The 20,082-nt window shown below is 38.9% G+C and overlaps 1 protein-coding gene across 5 annotated transcripts in view; it reads right to left on the reverse strand.

The window, feature by feature from the left end:
• NUP98 (nucleoporin 98 and 96 precursor) overlaps positions 1 to 20,082 on the reverse strand; it is a 118,431-nt gene that overhangs the window by 7,439 nt on the left and 90,910 nt on the right. For 4 of the 5 annotated variants that reach the window (XM_049098920.1, XM_035703983.2, XM_035703982.2 and 1 more), the window contains exons 26-30: positions 16,694 to 16,851; positions 15,651 to 15,794; positions 13,877 to 14,019; positions 7,755 to 7,976; positions 4,126 to 4,367 (exon numbers count right to left, since the gene is read on the reverse strand). In XM_049098920.1, coding sequence (XP_048954877.1) covers positions 4,126 to 4,367; positions 7,755 to 7,976; positions 13,877 to 14,019; positions 15,651 to 15,794; positions 16,694 to 16,851 — 909 coding nt within the window. Of the gene's footprint in view, positions 1 to 1,114; positions 1,209 to 4,125; positions 4,368 to 7,754; positions 7,977 to 13,876; positions 14,020 to 15,650; positions 15,795 to 16,693; positions 16,852 to 20,082 lie in introns of all 5 variants that reach the window. The other variant, XM_035703980.2, reaches the window with a different exon arrangement.

The raw sequence follows: 20,082 nt of genomic DNA on the forward strand, positions 1-20,082 counted from the left end.
CATAGGCAGAGGGAGAAGCAGGCTCCATGCACCGGGAGCCCGACGTGGGATTCGATCCTGGGTCTCCAGGATCGCGCCCTGGGCCAAAGGCAGGTGCCAAACCGCTGCGCCACTCAGGGATTCCATAAAGATTTTAAGTAATCTCTACATCCAATGTGGGGCTTGAACTCAACCCACGACCAAGAGTTGCATGCTCTTGGTGTAATACAGTGCTATTAACTTTGGTAATGTATATTTGTAAATATACACCCACATATATAGATGTATAATATATGTATAATGTATATTTCATCCTCATGACTTATTTATTTCATAACAGGATGTTTGTACCCTTAGACTTCATTCATTCATTTTGCCAATCTCCAACCTCCTCTGGCAACCACCAATCTTTTCTATGAGTCATTTTTTTTTTTTTAAAGATTCTACATATAAAGTGAGATCATACAGTATTTGTCTTTCTCTGATTTATTTCCCTTAATACTGTGAGGGTCATCCATATTGTTGCAAATAGTAAGATTTCATTCTTTCATTTCATTCTTCTTTATAGCCGAATAATATTCTGTTGTATATGTATACAATACAAATATATATATATACATATACATACACACCACTTTTCCTTTATCCATTCATCCACTGATTTTGTTTCCCTATCTAGGGTATTGTAAATAATATTGCAATTAACATGCTGGTGCACATTTCTTTATGAGTTGTGTTTTCGTTTTCTTTGGATAATTACCCAAAAATGGAATGGCTAGATCATATGGTAGTTATACTTTAAATTTTTGAGGAACTTCCATATTGTTTTTCATAGTGGCTGTGCCAATTTACAGGCCCACCAACAGTGTACAAAGGCTCCCTTTTGTCCACATCCTCACCGACCTTATTATTTATCTTTGACAATAGCAATTCTAACAGGGATGAGATGATCTCACTGTGACTTTGATTTGCACTTCTGATTAGTGACATAGAACGTCATTTCATGTAACTGGAAGCCATCTGTATATGTCTTTAGAAAAATGCTCAGATCCTCTATTTTTTTAAAGATTTTGTTTTTTGCTCTTTTTATGAGTTCTTTATTTTGGATGGTAACCCTTTATCATTCCTATGTTACCTTTTCATTTTGCAGATGGTTTCCTTTGCTGTGCAGAAACTTTTTAGTTTGATGTAGTCCCATTTGTTTATTTCTGCTTTTGCTGCCTTTGACTCTGGTGTCACAACCAAAAAAAAAAAAAAAAAAAAATCACCACCCAGATGGTTGTCAAGGAGCTTACTGCCTATGCCTATGTTTCTTTTCCAGTTCAATACTTTCAGGTCTTATAGTTTAAGTCTTTGCCCATTTTGAGTTAATTTTTGTACCTGGAATTAGATAGTTAGTGATCCAGTTTCATTCTTTTGCATGTGGCTGTCCAGTCTTCTCAACACTATTTATTGAAAAGATTGTATATTGGGGATCCTTGGATGGCTCAGCGGTTTAGTGACTGCCTTCAGCCCAGGGCGTGGTCCTGAAGTCCCGGGATCCAGTCCCATGTCAGGCTCCCTGCATGGAGCCTGCTTCTCTCTCTGCCTATGTCTCTGCTTCTCTGTTTCTGCCTCTCTTTCTCTCTCTCTCATGAATAAATAAATAAAAATCTTAAAAAAAAAAAAAAAAGACAAGACTGTATATTCTTGGCTACTTTGTTATAAACTAATTGACCACATATGTATGGGTTTATTTCTGGGCTCTCTAATCTGTTTCAATGATTTATGGTATCTGTTTTCAGGCCTGTATCCTGGTGTTTTGATTTACTATAGCTATATAATTGAGTTTGAAATCAGAGAGTGTGATGTCTTCAGCTTTATTCTTCTTTCTTAAGATCACTTTGGCTATTGGAGGTCTTTTGTGGTTCCACACAAATTTTAGCGGTTTGTTCTAGTTCTGTGAAAAATGCAACTGAAATTTTGAAGGGTTATACTGTATCTGTAGATTGTTTTAGGTAGTAAGGATATTTTAACAATGTTAATTCTTCTAATCCACAGGCAAGGAGTATCTTTACATTTCTTTGTGTCTTTAATTTCTTTTTTTTTTTTAATTTTTATTTATTTATGATAGAGAGAGAGAGAGAGAGAGAGAGAGAGGCAGAGACACAGGCAGAGGGAGAAGCAGGCTCCATGCACCGGGAGCCCGACGTGGGATTCGATCCCGGGTCTCCAGGATTGCACCCTGGGCCAAAGGCAAGCGCCAAACCTCTGCGCCACCCAGGGATCCCTAATTTCTTTCATCAATGTCATAGTTTTAAGGATATAGGTCTTTGACCTCCTTGGTTAAACTTCTTCCTGGATATGTTATTCTTTTGATGCAATTGCAAATGGGATTGATTCCTCTGATAATTCATGATTAGTGTACAGGAATGCAACAGATTTCTACATATTGATTTTGTATCCAGCAATTTACTGAATCCATTTATTAATTTTAACAGTTTTTTGGTAGAGCCTTCAGAGTTTTCTGTATATTGTATCTTGTCATCTGCAAATAGTGACAGTTTTATTTCTACCTTTCTTGTTTGGGTGTCTCTTTCTGTTTCTTTTTTCTTTCTTTTAAAGATTTTATTTATTTACTCATGAGAGACACACAGAAAGGCAGAGACACAGGCAGAGAGAGAAGCAGGCTCCATGCAGGGAGCCCAATGTGGGACTCAATCCCGGGACTCCAGGATCATGCCTTGAGCCAAAGGCAGACGCTCAACCGCTGAGCCATCCAGGTGTCCCTCTGACTTCTTTTTGTTGCCTAACTGCTCTGGTTAGGACTTCCAATACTATGTTGAATAAAAGTGGTGAAACTGGGAACCTTTGTCTTCTTGATCTTAGAGGAAAAGCTGAAAGCTTTTCATCATTTTTAAAATTTTTATTTACTTATTTATGAGAGACAGAGAGAGAGAGAGAGAGAGAGAGAGAGAGAGAGGGGCAGAGACACAGGCAGAGGGAGAAGCAGGCTCCATGCAGGGAGCCAGATGTGGGACTTGATCCCAGGACTCCAGGATCACACCCTGGCGGAAAGCGGTGCTAAACCGCTGAGCCACCCGGGCTGCCCATGAAAGCTTTTCATCATTAAGTATGATGTTAGCTATATGGTTGTCATATATGGCTTTTATTATTGAGGTATGTTCCTTCTATACCAATTAGTTTTCATCATAAATGGATGTTGAGTTTATCAAATGCTTTTTCTGCATCTATTGAGATGATCGTATGATTTTTATCTTTCATTATGTTAATGTGATGTATTAACATAACAGCCCTGAGATCATGACCTGAGCTGATTTGTAAATGTTAAACCACCCTGGTTATAAATCCCACTTGATCATGGTATATAATCCTTTGAATGGTTTATAATTTGGTTGCTAATAATTTGCTGGGAATTTTTGCATCTATGTTTACCATGGATATTAGTCTGTACTTTCCTCTTATAATGGTATCCTTATCTGGTTTTGACATTAGGGTAATGCTGGCCTTATAAAATGAGTTTGGAAATGTTCTCCCCCTCTTCTATTTTTTGTAAGGGTTTGAGAAGGATTGGTATTAATTCTTTGAATGTTTGGTAGAATTCACTAGTGAAGCCATCTGGTCCTGGAGTCTTCTTTGTAGGGAGTTTTTTGATTACAGATTTAATCTGCTTTACTACTAACTGGTCTGTTCAGATTTTCTATTTCTTTATGATTCAATCTTAGAAGGCTTTGTATGTTTCTAGGAATTTCTCTAATTCTTCCAGGTTGTCCAATTTGTTGGTATATAATTACTCACAGTAATCTCTAATGATCCTTTGCATTTCTACGGTACCAGTTATAATGTCTCCTTTTTTCATTTTGGCAAATAAAATTTCCTAAAGCCACACAAAATTTAACATAATTCATGCACATTAAGCATATCCTTGGCAAATGGTAACATAATATTACTGTCAATCCCTGCCCCTCTAGCCCTTCATCCTGGCCAAGTTTCTTCTGCACAGAGAACTTTTGCAAAGTGTAATCTGATTCAAGACTGCAAAATTCTATATAGAAATAATCTTTGGCCTGATTAATCATGGGGTTCAGAGGTTGGAAGAATTTGGGGTGATTCCAGGAGACATGGGCCCTGGTCTGAAGCACTTACCAGAAGCTAAGTGCTTGATGATGAATTTGTGGCAGCGGTTCCAATGTCCAGCTTTAAATAAATAGAGGGCCTCCAAGTGCTTGTCAGATTCCATGTGTGCTCGCACTGCTTTGGCCTCATTAATCCACTCAGCAGGCACACAAAGCTTTTGAGTCAGGAAAGTCTCCTTAGCCCAAGACTCAGGGGTCTCTACTAGTTGGCAGTGCCGGGTAAGCAGCTCTCGAACAGCCTTCTCACGCATGCTGTAGGAAGAAAGACAATGTTGAATAAATCCTATCTTCATTGATGGAGAAGGCTCCCTCAGACAGCATAGAGTGACCCCTGAGATAGTCTCTTAAACTGCAGGTCTTAATGCTTAGTGGAGCACTTCAAACTTCACTTAACACACACACACACAAAGCCATCATATCATCATTTATTTCTTAAATGAAATAGAAGTATCTTTTTTTTTTTTTTTTAAAGATTTTATTTATTCATGATAGTCACACAGAGAGAGACAGAGAGGCAGAGGCACAGGCAGAGAGAGAAGCAGGCTCCATGCACCGGGAGCCCGACGTGGGATTCGATCCCGGGTCTCCAGGATCGCGCCCTGGGCCAAAGGCAGGCGCCAAACCGCTGCGCCACCCAGGGATCCCGAAATAGAAGTATCTAAACACATTATATTTTCATGATAAAAAAATACTGAAAACTAATACTCTAGGGAAGGTTGTCCAGTGCTAAGGAAACGCTTTCTCTTTTTTTTCTTTTTCTTTTTAGTAACAGGAGATCAAGGACCAGGATAGGAGAATCCTATTCTCCACAAAGTCGTTCTTTGTAGTTCATTCTTAACCTTCTCCCTTCCTTTTCTCCCATATGGTCAGTATAGGTAAACAAAGTAGTTTTTAAAGGTAAGGTATCTTCCAGGTCCTTGTTTTTTTTTTTTTCCCTTCAAAACCATCAGCTTTCCTAATTCATTTTCTCTCTGCCTCTAGATTTAGGCTACCCTCACTCTTTTTGGTCTCAAGGTCCCTTAAAGAGAGCCCGTTTATATCTGGGCCAGAGGACCAGCTGTTGATTTATTTCTTTTTCTTTTTAAAGATTTTATTTGAGAGAGAGTGGGGGCATGGCAGGGGTAGTAGTGGGAGGGAGGGAGAGAAAGAGAGAGAGCCTCAAGTAGACTCCACACCCAGCGTGAAGCCCAACTCATGGCTCAACCCCACAGCGCTGAGGATCATGACCTGAGCTGAAATCAAGAATCAGACAGATGTTCAATGAACTGAGCCACCCAGGTGCCACAAAGGACCAGATTTTTTTATTTTAAAGATTTTATTTATTTTAGAGAGAGTGAGAGAGAAAGCATGAGACAGGACAAGCAGGGGGATCAGCAGACAGAGAGGGAGAAGCAGGCTCCTTGCTGAGCAGGAAGCCGGATGTGAGGTTCAATCCCAGGACCCTGGGATCATGTTCCCAGAACTCTGGGATCATGACCCGAGTTGAAGGCAGATGCTTAACCAACTGAGCCACCCAGGTACCCCCCAAAGGACCAGATTTAAATATCAAATCAAAACTAGTCTCATCTTAGAATCTTTTCTGAACATTTTTTTCAAGGACCTTTTCAAGGCTTTCCATTGAATCCATTCTCAACTTCTTCATTTCTAAGATTCTTTATCAAGGGGTGCCTAGCTGGGTCAGTAAGAAGGGCACGCCAACTCTTCATCTCAGAGTCCTGAGTTTGAGCCCCATGTTGAGTATAGAGATGACAAATATACACTAAATTGAAAAATTCATTAAAAAAATCCTTCATCAGGAAATAGGATTTGCCTCCCTAGATCCTACTCTGAAACACCATTATTTTTTTTTTTTAAGGATTTTATTCATTTACTCATGAGAAAAAGAGAGAGAGAGAGAGAGAGAGAGAGGCAGAGACACAGGCAGAGGATGAAGCAGTCTCCACACAGGGAGCCCTACGCAGGACTCGATCCCGGAACTCCAGGATCACACCCTGGGCCAAAGGCAGGTGCCAAACCACTAAGCCACCCAGGGATCCCCATCAGTTATTCTTTTAGCCAGTCTTTTACCATGTGATATTCCTATTAATTTGTTTAAATAAATTCAAAGGAAAGTATGAAGGCCTTTTTCTTCCTGGTAAGGGAGGAGAAATTTTTTTTTTTTTGAGGAGAAATTTCTTAAAGAGAAGACTGTGCTAGATGCTTTATATTTTCATTCCCTTTAAAAGAAAAACATTTTTTAAAAATATTTTATTTATTTATTTGAGAGAGGAGAGCTGGGAGAGAGATAGAGGGGGAAGAAGAAGGAGAGGGAAAGAATCTCAAGTAGATTCTGTCCTGAGGATGGAGCCCCACATAGGGCTTCATCTCATGATCCTGAGATCATGACCAGGGCTGGAACCAAGAGTCAGATGCTTAACCAGTTACTGAGCCACCCAGGAGCCCCTTAAAACTTGTTTTTTATTAAGTAATCTCAATACCCAATATGGGGCTTGTACTTATGACTCCAACATCAAGAATCACACACTCCACCAACTAAGCCAGTCAGGCACTCCTACTTTTCCTCCTTTAATCCCACAACCAGCCTTTGACTAGGCAGAGATTAATATTATGATTTTACAGATAAGCAAGTATATGATGGATCTAGAATTAAGATCCATCTGTAAAACTCAACTCCTTTCCAGACTATATAATATGACAACGAATGGAGTATACTGATTAAGAGCACAGACTCTGGGTGTCTTGAGTTGGAAGACTTTGGCATTTACTAGCTATGTGACCTTGAGCAAAAATTACTTAATCTCTCTGGGTTGCAGGCTGCCCATCTGTAAAATAGTGATTATAAGAGTGCTTATAGATTCCTTATGAGCATTAACTGAGTTGATATATGTAAAGTATTTACAACAGAGTATAAATACATTTAAAAGTACTATATGACAAAGTACTATATAAACATTTTTGTTATTAGTGTAATGCCATGCTACTATCATTAACAAAATGGAAAAGTTTCTAACTTTATCCCAGTCATACCATGGAGATAAGGTTCTTTTAGGAAAACATTAGGCAAGTAAGCAAGGATATACTTATAAATATGATACTACTAAAGTTGAAAGGTAGGTGTGGGTGGATGACAAGGGAAGGCCAGAGAGGGAGAAAGCCAGCAGACAGAAGAAGCAGGGGCCCTCCCTGCCAACTCATTTCATCACTCAACAGATCCTCTGAGGCAGCTCAGCAGCATTATTTCTGCATAATTCCTAAGCATGCCACATTCCAATGAATCTGTGTCTAAGTTAATGGAGTAGCCCTATGTGGACATGTCCTTCCCTTTCCTGTAATTATTCCTGTTCCTGTCTAAGGTTTTCCCTGATTACTGCAGTTCCCAGAGATCTCTTCTCACTTCTCCGACTACTGAGAGATCTTATGATAAACAGAATTTGCACTTATCTCAAGGCAGTCTCACTTCTAACTTGTTCACATGAATATAGAGATAACTGCAGGCTGAACTCTCTTGAGGTTTATCACAAGGCTGAACCCAGAATACACTCTAGATGCTTACTTGCTGAATTAAATGCTAGGAGACTGATGCGACTGGCATTGCCTGGTAGCACTAGATGTATAGTGGGTTCATACATTCTTACTCACCTTGAGTTGTCAATGTGTAGGAGGACAAAGACGGCCCACTCCCAGAGCCCCTCACTTTCCAGTTGGCCAGCATAACTGGTCTGTAGTACACCCTCACATTGTTCTGAGAGATGAGTATAATTAAGAGCCCGCAGCACCTCCCACAAGTGCCAGCTTAGGCGGTAGTCCAAAGGATCTGCTGTTACACTTCGAGGCTCCAGCAGCTGGTTGAGATCATAATGTCTGCAAAGGAAAATGTGCTGAGAGTTATCATATCAAGGAAGCAGACCACCTGCACTGAACAGGTCAACTATTCTGGCTATGGTTTAGAAGATAATAAAGGCAAGCATATGACAACAGAAGCATTACTAGATGATCTCCCTCTGAGACTGTACTGTATCAATCTACTTGTAGGTTCAGCAAGATTACAGATCCTACTAAAAATGAAGGCACCTCCTCTTTTGTGGTTGTGTGATTGGACAGGCTTGCTGGTATTTGTTTGGCTTAGATATTTACCATCCCGGTACATGGAGTCTTCACAACTCTTAAGTCTTCATTTTTAACCATTTGTGTATTTTTAAGATGTTATTTATTTGAGAGAGAGAGAGAAAGAGAGCGAAAGAATGCATGAGTGGGGGGGGGGGGGCAGTGGGGAGGGAGAAGCAGACTTCCTGCTGAGCACGGAAGTCTGATACAGGTCTTGATCCCTGGACCCTGAGATCATGACCTGAGCTGAAGATGGATGGTTAACCGAGTGAGCCACCCAGGTACACCGATACTTTTCTTAATCATTTAAAACACATAGGTATCTTACAATCTTTCATACTGTTGTATTATATGAAATGGCTAATTTTCCTCTTTGTTTAAGCAGCTAACTATTCTTCACAATGGTTATTTCCTTCTTTTTTTTTTTTTTTAAGATTTTATTTATTTATTCATGAGAGACAGAGAAAGAGAGAGAGAGAGAGAGAGAGGCAGAGACACAGGCAGAGGGAGAAGCAGGCTCCATTCAGGGAGCCCAACATGGGACTCGATTCTGGGTCTCCAGGATCACGCCCTGGGCTGAAGGCGGCACTAAACTGCTGAGCCACCTGGTCTGTCCTCGTTATTTCCTTCTAAGGCTTGTAATTTCTATCTCTGATTTTGTCTCCAGTGGGGTTTTCTTTATATAAGGAAATTCAGGTACCCTGAATTTTTAAAGTGTCCCTATCCAGACTTTTGGTCTTTCTTCTACTGGGAGCCCAAAGATTTTAATGGTCCTGGATCAGTTTCTGTGTAAAGTTCTTAGCTTGTAATTCCCAGATCGTAATTAATATAAACTCAGATCTCACACCTGCAAATTTTAGGGCTTAGATTACCAATCAATAACTTTTTCTTTTCACCTAAGATCCCAGACTTTTTATAACTTCCTAACACTTCCCTAAGTAAAGAACAAAAGTTTTCATGATCAGTGTTGCCAAATTGAACTTTTGTGGGATGATGGAAATGAACTATAATCTGCCCTGACCAATGACAGCCAATAGCTACATGTGGCTATTAGACACTTGAAATGTGGCTATTGTGAATGAGTAACTAAATTTTAAAGTTTACTAAAAGAGTCATATGTGAATAGCAGCCATTATGTTGGAAGTGAAAATTCTAGACTATGTGATTGGGACAGAGTGTGGATTTTACGTAAAGTTTTATTTAAAAAAATTTTTTTTAAAGATTTGTATTAAAAAATAAATAAATACCGATTTTTATTTATTTATTCATGATAGAGAGACAGAGAGAGGCAGAGACACAGGCAGAGGGAGAAGCAGGTTCCATGCCGGGAGCCCATCACAGGACTCGATCCCGGGACTCCAGGATCGCGCTCTGGGCCAAAGGCAGGCGCCAAACTGCTGAGCCACCCAGGGATCCCCCTATGTAAGGTTTTAGTCATAGCAATTCTACCTTTCTTGAGAACAAGGTTTTTACTATCTCCTGGCTCCAGTTTCTCTATTTCTAGTACCTTGAGATACTTTCTTTTTCTTCTTTTTTGACATTAAAAAAACTGACATACAGTAAACAAAACATATTTAGAATGTACAGTTTTTTCATTAAGTTTTCATTAAGCTTTAACATATGTACAAAACTGAAATTACCAACCAAGGTGAAGATAACAAACATACTCATCACCTTCAAAAGTTTCTTTATGTCTCTCTGTGAGCCTTCTCTTCCTGCCCTCCTTGCACCCACCCTTCCCAGGCAACCACTGATCTGCTTTCTGTGATTCATCAGTTTGCATTTTCCAGAATTTTATGTAGATTGGAATCATATAGTAGGTATGTTTCTGGTACTTTTTTGTCTTCTTTCAAAACCAAATAAAATTATCTTGTGATTCACTATGTTATCTTGTATATCAATAGTTCATTCTCTTTTATTGCTGAGTAGTATTCCACTACACAGATATACCACAGTTTGTTTAGCCATTTACATAGTGATGGGAATTTGGCTTGATTCCCACTTTTGGACCATTACAAACAAAGCTGTTACAAACATTTGTACACAGACATGTTTTCATTCCTTTTGGGTAAATACCTTAGAGGGCATAGCTGGATCATATGCATGCAGGTGTATGGCTAACATTCTAAGCTGCCAAATTGTTTATCAGAGTGCCAATAACATTTTACAGGGATCCCTGGGTGGCGCAGCAGTTTGGCGCCTGCCTTTGGCCCAGGGTGCGATCCTGGAGACCCGGGATCGAATCCCACGTCAGGCTCCCGGTGCATGGAGCCTGCTTCTCCCTCTGCCTGTGTCTCTGCCTCTCTCTCTCTCTCTCTATGTGACTATCATAAATAAATAAATAAAAATTTTAAAAAAATAACATTTTACATTTTTTCACCAGCACTGTATGAGAATTCCAGTTGTTCCACATCTATGACAACACTTGGTATAGGTCTTTTTATTTTAGGTTTTTTAAAGTAAGCTCCACGCTGGGAGGAGCTTGCACTCAAGACTTTGAGATCAACACCTGAGCTGAGATCAAGAGTCAGAGGCTTACCTGACTGAGCCACGCAGGTGCCCCTAGGGCTTTTTAATATCTAGGCGTTCTAATAGGTGGTATCGCATGATGGTTTTAATTTGCATTTTCCTTTTGCCTATTGATGCTGAACACTTTCTCTTGTGATTGACATCTAAGTCTTCTTTGGTAAAGCAACTATATAAGTATTTTTCCCATTTAAAAATTGGGTTGTAAAAAAAATAATAAAATTGGGTTTTTTTTTTTATTATTGAGTATTAAGAGTTATTTATATGTTCTGGGGATGCCTGGGTGGCTCAGTCAGGTGTCTGACTCTTCATTTCAGCTTAGTTTATGACTTCAGGGTCGAGAGATTGAGCCCCATGTCAGCCTCCAAGCTCCACATTTAGCATGAAGTCTGCTTGTTCTTCTCCCACCCCACCCACTTGTGCATGCTCGCTCTCTCAAATAAATAAAATCTTAAAAAAGAAAAAAAAGTGGGATCCCTAGGTGGCGCAACGGTTTGGCGCCTGCCTTTGGCCCAGGGTGCAATCCTGGAGACCCGGGATTGAATCCCACATCGGGCTCCCGGTGCATGGAGCCTGCTTCTCCCTCTGCCTGTGTCTCTGCCTCTCTGTCTCTCTGTCTCTCTCTCTCTCTCTCTCTCTGTGACTATCATAAATCAATAAAAATTAAAAAAAAATTAAAAAGAAAAAGAAAAAAGTTCTTTATATGTTTTGATACAAGTTCTTTATCAGTTCCACAAATTACAAATATATTCCCCTAATCTGTGGCTTGTCTTTTCATTCTCCTAACAGTTTTTCAATGACTAGCAGCTTCTAATTTTTTTGGTCTAGTTCACCAATTTTTTCTTCTACAAATTATTTATTTGGTGTCAAAAAAATGTTTGCCTAACTTACAGTTGCAAAGACTTTCTGGTTTGGTTTCTTCTGTTTGCTTTATGGTTTAAGTTTGAAATTTAGATTTCTGATCTATTTTGAACTAGACAGATAGTAGAGGTAAGCAATAAAACCAAAAACTGGAGGTAGACCAGACTAATCAAGGAAAAAAAAAAAAAAAAAGAGAGAAAGGAAACATATTAACAATATCAAGAGAGAGATACAGGGATCCCTGGGTGGCGCAGCGGTTTGGCGCCTGCCTTTGGCCCAGGGCGCGATCCTGGAGACCCGGGATCGAATCCCACATCGGGCTCCTGGTGCAGGGAGCCTGCTTCTCCCTCTGCCTGTGTCTCTGCCTCTCTCTCTTTCTCTCTGTGTGACTATCATAAATAAAAAAAAAAAAAAATTAAAAAAAAAAAAAAGAGAGATACAGTTACAGATCATACATACAGACATTTAAAAAAGATAATAAGGAAAATGTTATGAATAATTTTATGCCAATAAATTTGGTGACTTCAGGAAAATAAATTTACAGTTTAAACTTCTCTTCATTTTCTTTTTTAAGAAAATGAAAAAACAAGCCCTTATACAAGTATAATTGCAAAAACACATTTATAATAAAGGAGTAATATCCAGAATATATAAAGAGATATTGAAACACAAGACAACTCTATTAAAAAATGGGCAAAAAAAATGTGAATTATACTTTCACAAGGAAGATATATAGATGATGGTAAATAAGCATGTGAAAAAAATGCCTCAACATCATCAGACATTAGGGAAATGCAAAAAAAAATTTTTTTTAAAGATTTTATTTACTTATTCATGAGAGACAGAAAGAGAGGTAGAGAAATAGGCAGAGATATAGGCAGAGGGGAGAAGCAGGCTCCCTGTGGAAAGCCCAAAGTGGGACCCTGGGATCACACCCTGAGCCAAAGGCGGAAGCTCAACCACTGAGCCACCCAGGCACCCAGGAAATGCAAATTAAAGCACTACTTTAGGGCAGCCACAGTGGCCCAGCGGTTTAGCGCCACAGCCCGGGGTGTGATCCTGGAGACCCAGGATTGAGTCCCATGTTGGGCTCCCTGCACGGAGCCGGCTTCTCCCACTGCCTCTCTCTCTGTCATAAATAAATAAATAAAATCTTTAAAAATAAATAAATAAATAACTTTAGTTATTTATATGTTTCCACAATATAAAACTATACTATCTGGGAGCACCTGGGTGGCTCACTCGGTTCAGCACCTGACTTCAGCTCAAGTTATGATCTCAGGGTCCTAGGATGGAGCCTCATACAGGGCTCCCTGTTTAGCAGGGAGTCTGCTTGTCCCTCTCCCTTTGCTTCTCCCCACCTCATGCTTTCTAATAAATAAAATCTTAAAAACAAACAAAAAAGTGTATTATCCTTTAACACAGCTACATATTTAATACTTAAAAAGTATTTAAAGAACTGAAATAGGAATTAGTTATGACTGAAAAAAATCCCTCAGTTTCTGATATATGCAAGAGTTCTGCTGAAATTGTTTTAAATAACTGAATATAATAAGATGCCACTATATGCTCATTAAAATGGCAAAATTTTTAAAAATGACAAATTAAAATTTAAAAATTTAAAAATTAAAAAAAAAATGACAATACCAAATTTTGAAGAGGATATGGAACACCTAGAGATCTAGGTGGGAATGTAATACAATATGAATACTTTGGATATAAATGATCAGGACACATTTATTCATAACAACCCAAATCAAGAAAAACTATCCATCAACAAATGAATAAATTATGCAATAAAAATCCTTCTGTTAATACACATATTAATATGGATAAACCTTAAAATCATTATGTGAGTAAAACAAGCCAGGCGCAAAAGTTAACAGAATGATCCTAATTATGTAAAAATCTAGAAGAGCAAAATTATTCTATAGTAAAAAAAACTTAGTTGTCTTGGGGTGGGGACTGATTGCAAAAGGGAATGAGGGAACTTTTGGGGGGTAATATAATTGTTATCTTGATCATGACAGTTACATTATAATGAAATGCACACTTCATTATTTATAAATTGTATCTTAATTAAAATCGATCAATTCTTAGATTTCTAACTCTAATTCCAATATTCTTCGCATTCAACTACTATAAATTATACTTTAATTTATACAAACTTTTGGCAATCTGGCCTCACATTAAAGGGAAAAAAACTCAGGAAAGGACTCCCTAGGGCTGATTAAGCTCTCAAATGACTATCATGCATGGCTCTGACTTACCTGTCACTATAGAGTTTTAGAAGGTGAAAGCAGACATCTTGAAGTGGTCTCTGTGAATTTTGCTCCTCCTCTATCACATAGCCAGAGCCCTCCAGGTATGAAGGAAGTGGGGAGCAGGCATATCTGTCAGCTTCAGAGGAACTCTTGAGGGGAAGAATTTGATAAAACAATACATCAGTCGTGAGTGTATTTCACTAGATGTGATCATGTATCAATTACTTAGGCACATGTATTAAGAATGATGACACCCTAATGGAATGTGTCAAGATCTTCAGCTTATTTTAAAAGATGACATGGCCTACCTGTCTTCAAGGGACTATCAAAGATTTTGGATAGCTGTCATCAATCCTCATATCTCTCTTGTCATAATTCTTACTACACTCAGTTTCTTTAGTGTTCTCTTTCTCCTGACAAATGATATCAGAGACAGTAACTATTGACAGGAAGAAAAGAACTGAAGAAATGATGGCTTTGAAAACACTAATAGTGGTACCTCAGTGGCTCAGCTAGTTAAGTGTTTGACTCTGGGTTTCAGGTCAGGTCATGGTTTCAGAGTTGTGGAACTGAGGCCTGCGTTAGGCTCTGGGCTGCTGTGGAGTCTGCTTGGGATTCTCCACCTCCCTCTGTCCCTCCCCCTACTCCTTGCACTCTATCTCTAAAGAAAAAAATATATTTAAAAAACCCATATTAATTATATTTTTAAAAGATTTTGCTTATTTTAGAGAGAGAGCATGAGGGAGGGGGGAGCAGAGAAGTGGAGGGAGAGGAGAGCAAATCTCAAGTAGACTTCCTATTGAGCACAGAGTCCAATGCGGGGCTCAATCTTATAACCCTGAGAACATGACCTGAGCTGAAAACAAGACTTGGATGCTCAACTAACTTGGCCACTCAGACACCCCTCACATTAATAATACTTAAACCTCAACACTGTCAAGGCATATGAAATGTGATATTTAGAGGTAACTTTTTCAAGCCTGCTAATTTGGGGCTATACCAATCTTTTTTTTAATTTATGATAGTCACACAAAGAGAGAGAGAAAGAGAGGCAAGACATAGGCAGAGGGAGAAGTAGGCTCCATGCACTGGGAGCCCGATGTGGGACTCGATCCCGGGTCTCCAGGATCACGCCCTGGGCCAAAGGCAGGCGCCAAACCGCTGCGCCACCCAGGGATCCCGGGCTATACCAATCTTGAGGTTGGGCTATTATCTCAAGGAATTCCCAAAGGAATAAGACAGCACTAGGAATAAAGAAAATTCCTCTCATTTGGGGGCAGGAAAACAGCTTCAGGAAAGTCAACTGTGGAAACGTCATATTAAATGAAATAGAAGCAGTCACTTAGACAATTTTAAGAGTAGCCCTATCCAGAGGCAGGAGAAAAGGAAAGTTTCCCATCAGATTTCCTGGGTTCATTTTTTAAAAAATATTATTTATTTATTTATTTGTTCGTTTGTTTGAGAGAGAGAGAGAGAGAGAGAGCGCGCAAGCACAGAGGGCGAGGAAAATGGAGTAGACTCCCCACTGAGCGGAGAGCCTGATGTGAGGCTTGATCCCAGGATCCTGAGATCATGACTTGAGCCGAAGGCAGACACCTAACCAACTGAGCCACCCAGACACCACTCCAGGGTCCATTTCAATTTTATGGTACTTTCAAAAAAAGCAGTTAGGAAAAAGTATTATGAAGTGTGACTTGGATGGTTTTTTCTCTGCAGTACTTTTCTGGCAAAAACAGGACTTCCCCCATGACTATTGGTTGGCTCTACTGGACAAAGATACCTGAAATGCTTCTTCATACATGCTGAGTGCCCTGGAAATGGAGGCTGTTGGTGGAAGCAAATACCAAAGATGGACAGCCAAGGCACGTTTCCAATCCAAAAATGAGCACACATTGATCTGTCTGTGCTCTGTGAGCTGCCATACCTGGAAAAGATAAAATCATCATCAAGCTATGTGTTACACATTACCTTGTTACTGCCCAAATCTGCAAGTTACTCACTTATTATTCAAGTAACATTTTTTTTTTAAACCCAACATGGGGTTCAAACTCATGATCCCAAGATCAAGAGTTGTATGCTCTACTGAGCCAGCCAGGTGCTCCTGTTAACATTTTGCATGAACTAGGTTGGCAGTGTTAACAATCCAAACATAAAATACACAGTTCCTTAGTGGCAGGTGAGAGGGTGTATTTGGACAACTGGTGCTCTGAGAAGAGACGAGAACCACAGAGTGAAGAGGAGGTTTTTTTACTGGCCAGAGTTGCCATCTTATAAAACTTTAAATTTATGCATAAATTCTGACCAGCTATTTCATTTTTGGAAAGTAACATCGAGAAGTCAATCATGTAGGCAGCAAAAGAAAGCCTGCTTATGATAATTATGGTATATTACCCATAAAATGAACAGAAGTGGCTATTAAAAAGAATGATGCTACATGACATGAAAAAATGTCCATAAATAGTCAGTTAACTTGCAGAACTTCTATGTATAACTGATTTTATTGCAATATACACACATGTATAAATATGCACACATATATGTTGATATAGACTTAAAAATGTCTGGAAAGAAACTACAAATTACCACTATGGTAAGGGACATAGTGAATTTTAATGTTTTATTTCTATGTAACCAGTTCTTTTTTTTAGAATGTACATGTTATATCTTTGTAATTTGAAAACACTTCCACTAAAACTTAAAAACAAGTTAGTTAGTTATGTGTCACGGTATACCATTTAAAAAGATAGCACTTTCCCTTAACCTCAAGCCATCTTGAATTTATAAGAAAACTTTATGCAAGTTTATGGGAAAAGAAGAAAGTACCGGTTTTCCAGCCAACAACGCAAAGATCCGCAGTCTCTCATCCTGGATGAAACAGTTAGCTTGGAGCTGTTGCCAGTCCACCAGCTGCATGGTAAGCAGCTCCCGGATTGACTGGCTACCCACCAACTGGGATAAAAGAAGGGCAAGACGATGATCACCTACAAGAGAAACAGAAGTTCTCTGGTGATCACTGAGGACTAACAGACTTGGGGAAATACCTGGGGGAATTATCTTCTTTCTTCTAGTCCTCAGGAGGAAGAACCTTACACTGTGACTACTTTCTGCAGTAGTGCCAAAATACTGATGGAGAGCTTACCATTTTCTGCTTGGGTAGAAAATATTCAAAGTAGATTAACCTAAATTACATATAGACTGTATAGTATACAGAGTTCAATGATAGATCTGTTACTTCTGCGACTCTAGATAAAGTACGTCATCTGTAAAATGGAGCAAAGTATTATCTGATTCAAAGGTTTATATGGTGAAAGCTGAGATGACATAACTGAAAACCTGCCCAATTAGAAAAAGCTATTCACAGCGCAAGTGAAGATGAATGCCAGAGGAATTGGATCTCAGCTGAAGGACAGTATACCAGTTACTGGACTTTCAGCAAGTGGACCTTTTGAAGGGCATGATCTTTTTCAAGAAGGTTTTCCTTGTGTGAACTTCTGCTCAGTCATCCTCTTGAATTACCAGAAAAAAATCTGTTTGCTCCCTAAAATTACTGAGAAACCCAGGCATTCCTGATGTATAAAACATGAAAAGTACGAACAGATGAGAATTTTTGCCTTAAAAAAAAAAAAAAAGAAAGAAAAAGGGCAGCCCCAGTGGTGCAGCGGTTTAGCGCCGCCTTCAGCCTGGGTGGGATCCTGCCTTCAGCCTGGGTGTGATCCTGGAGACCCAGGATCGAGTCCCACGTCGGGCTCCCTGTGTGGAACCCGCTTCTCCCTCTGCCTGTGTCTCTGCCTCTCTCTCTCTCTCTCTGTCTCTATGAATAAATAAAATCTTAAAAAAAAAAAAAAAAAAAACAAAACAAAAAGAAAACATATCCAACTATATGGTACTGAGAAATGGCAAACTGAAATCTAGAGGAAAAGTCTATGTGTGCAGTATAAAGAGAATCACTGACTCTTTCACTCTCCCAGGTCCAATAATCTTTTACTACAAATTTTTAATTACAAAGGCTGAAGCAATAAAAAGATTCTTGGGGCACGTGGATGGCTCAGTGGTTCAGCATCTGCCTTTGGCTCAGGGTGTGATCCCGGGTCCCCAGATCAAGTCTTGCATCAGGGTCCCCGCAGGGAGCCTGCTTCTCCCTCTGCCTACGTCTCCACAACTCTCTGTGCTTCTCATGAATAAATAAATAAAATCTTTTAAATAAACAAATAAATAGATTCTCATTAACCAGAAAGTGAGGGGATAGAAATTCCAGTTAATGAAACTTCCAGTTAAGCTGTACATTAAGAGAAAAATGTTTAGTTTCAGCCCTTACAACAAACCTCCTAGAAGTCAAGTCCTTTTGTTTTTGTATATGGGTCAGCGCTTACACGTCTATATAAAGTACCATCCTGCCACAAAAGTTTCCTTCACAAACAAGAGAGGCCTAGAGGACAGAAATCATGCCATCGGGAACACATCTGGAAATGTGAGGCCAAGTGGTCTCTCTGCATATATGTAATCAAAGCATGACTGGACTATGATTCATGCAGTAAGTGCTGTAGCCCACTTGACCATGAGCTGCTGGTATTCTAGGTGACAATACTAAAGGAAAAAAGAAAAGATATTTAAGTGTATCTAGAGAACCCAAAAGAGAGGATTTATTGACCAAGATGTATAAATATCTTGGTCACTAGAGATGGCTGAGTTCAGAGCTTAATACAATCATTCATTAAGAGCCTGTCTTAGCTTTAATTACACAGTTAACCAACCAAACTGCTTCTGCTAGGCATCCTTGACTTTTCAGAGACTTTCTCATTGATGAGGACATATACTGAGCAAATGGTATAGCATTCTAGGGTACTCTCTCAAATTAATTTTAATGTATGGTACAGGTAAGAATATATACTAATCTGCATATGAATATCCAACTAAAAGACTATTCATATTTAAATTACCTTGGCACTTTTGTCAAAAAAATCAACTGAATAAAAGTGGAAGGATTTTATATTTGAAATCCCATTTCCATCATATTTTTCTATGCTCATTCTTATGCCAGTACCACACTGTCTTGACTGCTGCAGTCTTATAGAGGTTTTGAAATCAGATAGGTGTTGTGTTGCATGACTTTGTTCTTTTCCAAAGCTGTTTAAAGATTTTTTACATTTTTTTTTATTTTTTACATTTCTAAATAATGATCAGCCTATTAATTTCTGCAAAAATGCCTGCTGTAGACTTTGAGAGAAAATGCACTAAATATACAAATTAACAACCTGAGGTTCATAATGCATCAGTGCTTCTCATTTTGAGTGGTTTTGTTCCCAAGGGAACATTTGGCAATGTCTAAGAGGTATTTTCTGGTTGTCACAGCTGAGGGTAAAGGACTTTTAAAGGCAGGGGGCAGGGATGCTGTTAGGTATCTTGCAATGCCCAAGACAGCCTCAACAAAAAATTACCAGCCAAAAATGACAATGGAAAAAAAAATAAATTAAATAAAAAAAAAATGACAATGGTTCTGTAGCTGAAGTGTATTCCGCAAACGTAAAATATATTTCTTCATTTATGTAGATCTTTATTTCCTCAGCACTGCTTTATAGTTATAGTACAAGTCTCATTTTTGTTACATTTATTCTTTAGGTATTTTATTCTTTCTGATGTTATTGCGAATTCAATTGTTTTTCTAATTTCATTTTTGGATTGCCTGTTAATAATAAATAGAAACAGGGATCCCTGGGTGGCGCAGTGGTTTGGTGCCTGCCTTTGGCCCAGGGCGCGATCCTGGAGACCCGGGATCGGATCCCTCGTCGGGCTCCCGGTGCATGGAGCCTGCTTCTCCCTCTGCCTCTCTCTCTCTCTCTCTGTGTGACTATCATGAATAAATAAAAAAAATTAAAAAAAAAAATAATAATAAATAGAAACACAACTGAATTTCATATTCTAATCTTGAATCCTGAGACCTTGTGGAACTATTTAGTCCCACTGCCTTTTCTGTGCATTCCTTGGAGCTGATATATCTACATACAGAATCATGTCATCTTTGAAAAAAGACAGTTTTACCTCTTCCTTCTTAATCTGTATGACTTTTGCTTCTTTTCCTTATCTGATTACACGGTCTACAACATCCATTACAATGTTGTATAGAGATGGTATTCCCCAACTTACGGTGAAATCAGTCTTTCAACTTTCTCTTATTTTTTTTATTTAAAAAAAAATTTTTTTTAAACGTTTATTTA

The sequence above is a fragment of the Canis lupus genome, chromosome 21, assembly GCF_003254725.2.
Source record: "Canis lupus dingo isolate Sandy chromosome 21, ASM325472v2, whole genome shotgun sequence".
Lineage (NCBI taxonomy): Eukaryota > Metazoa > Chordata > Mammalia > Carnivora > Canidae > Canis > Canis lupus.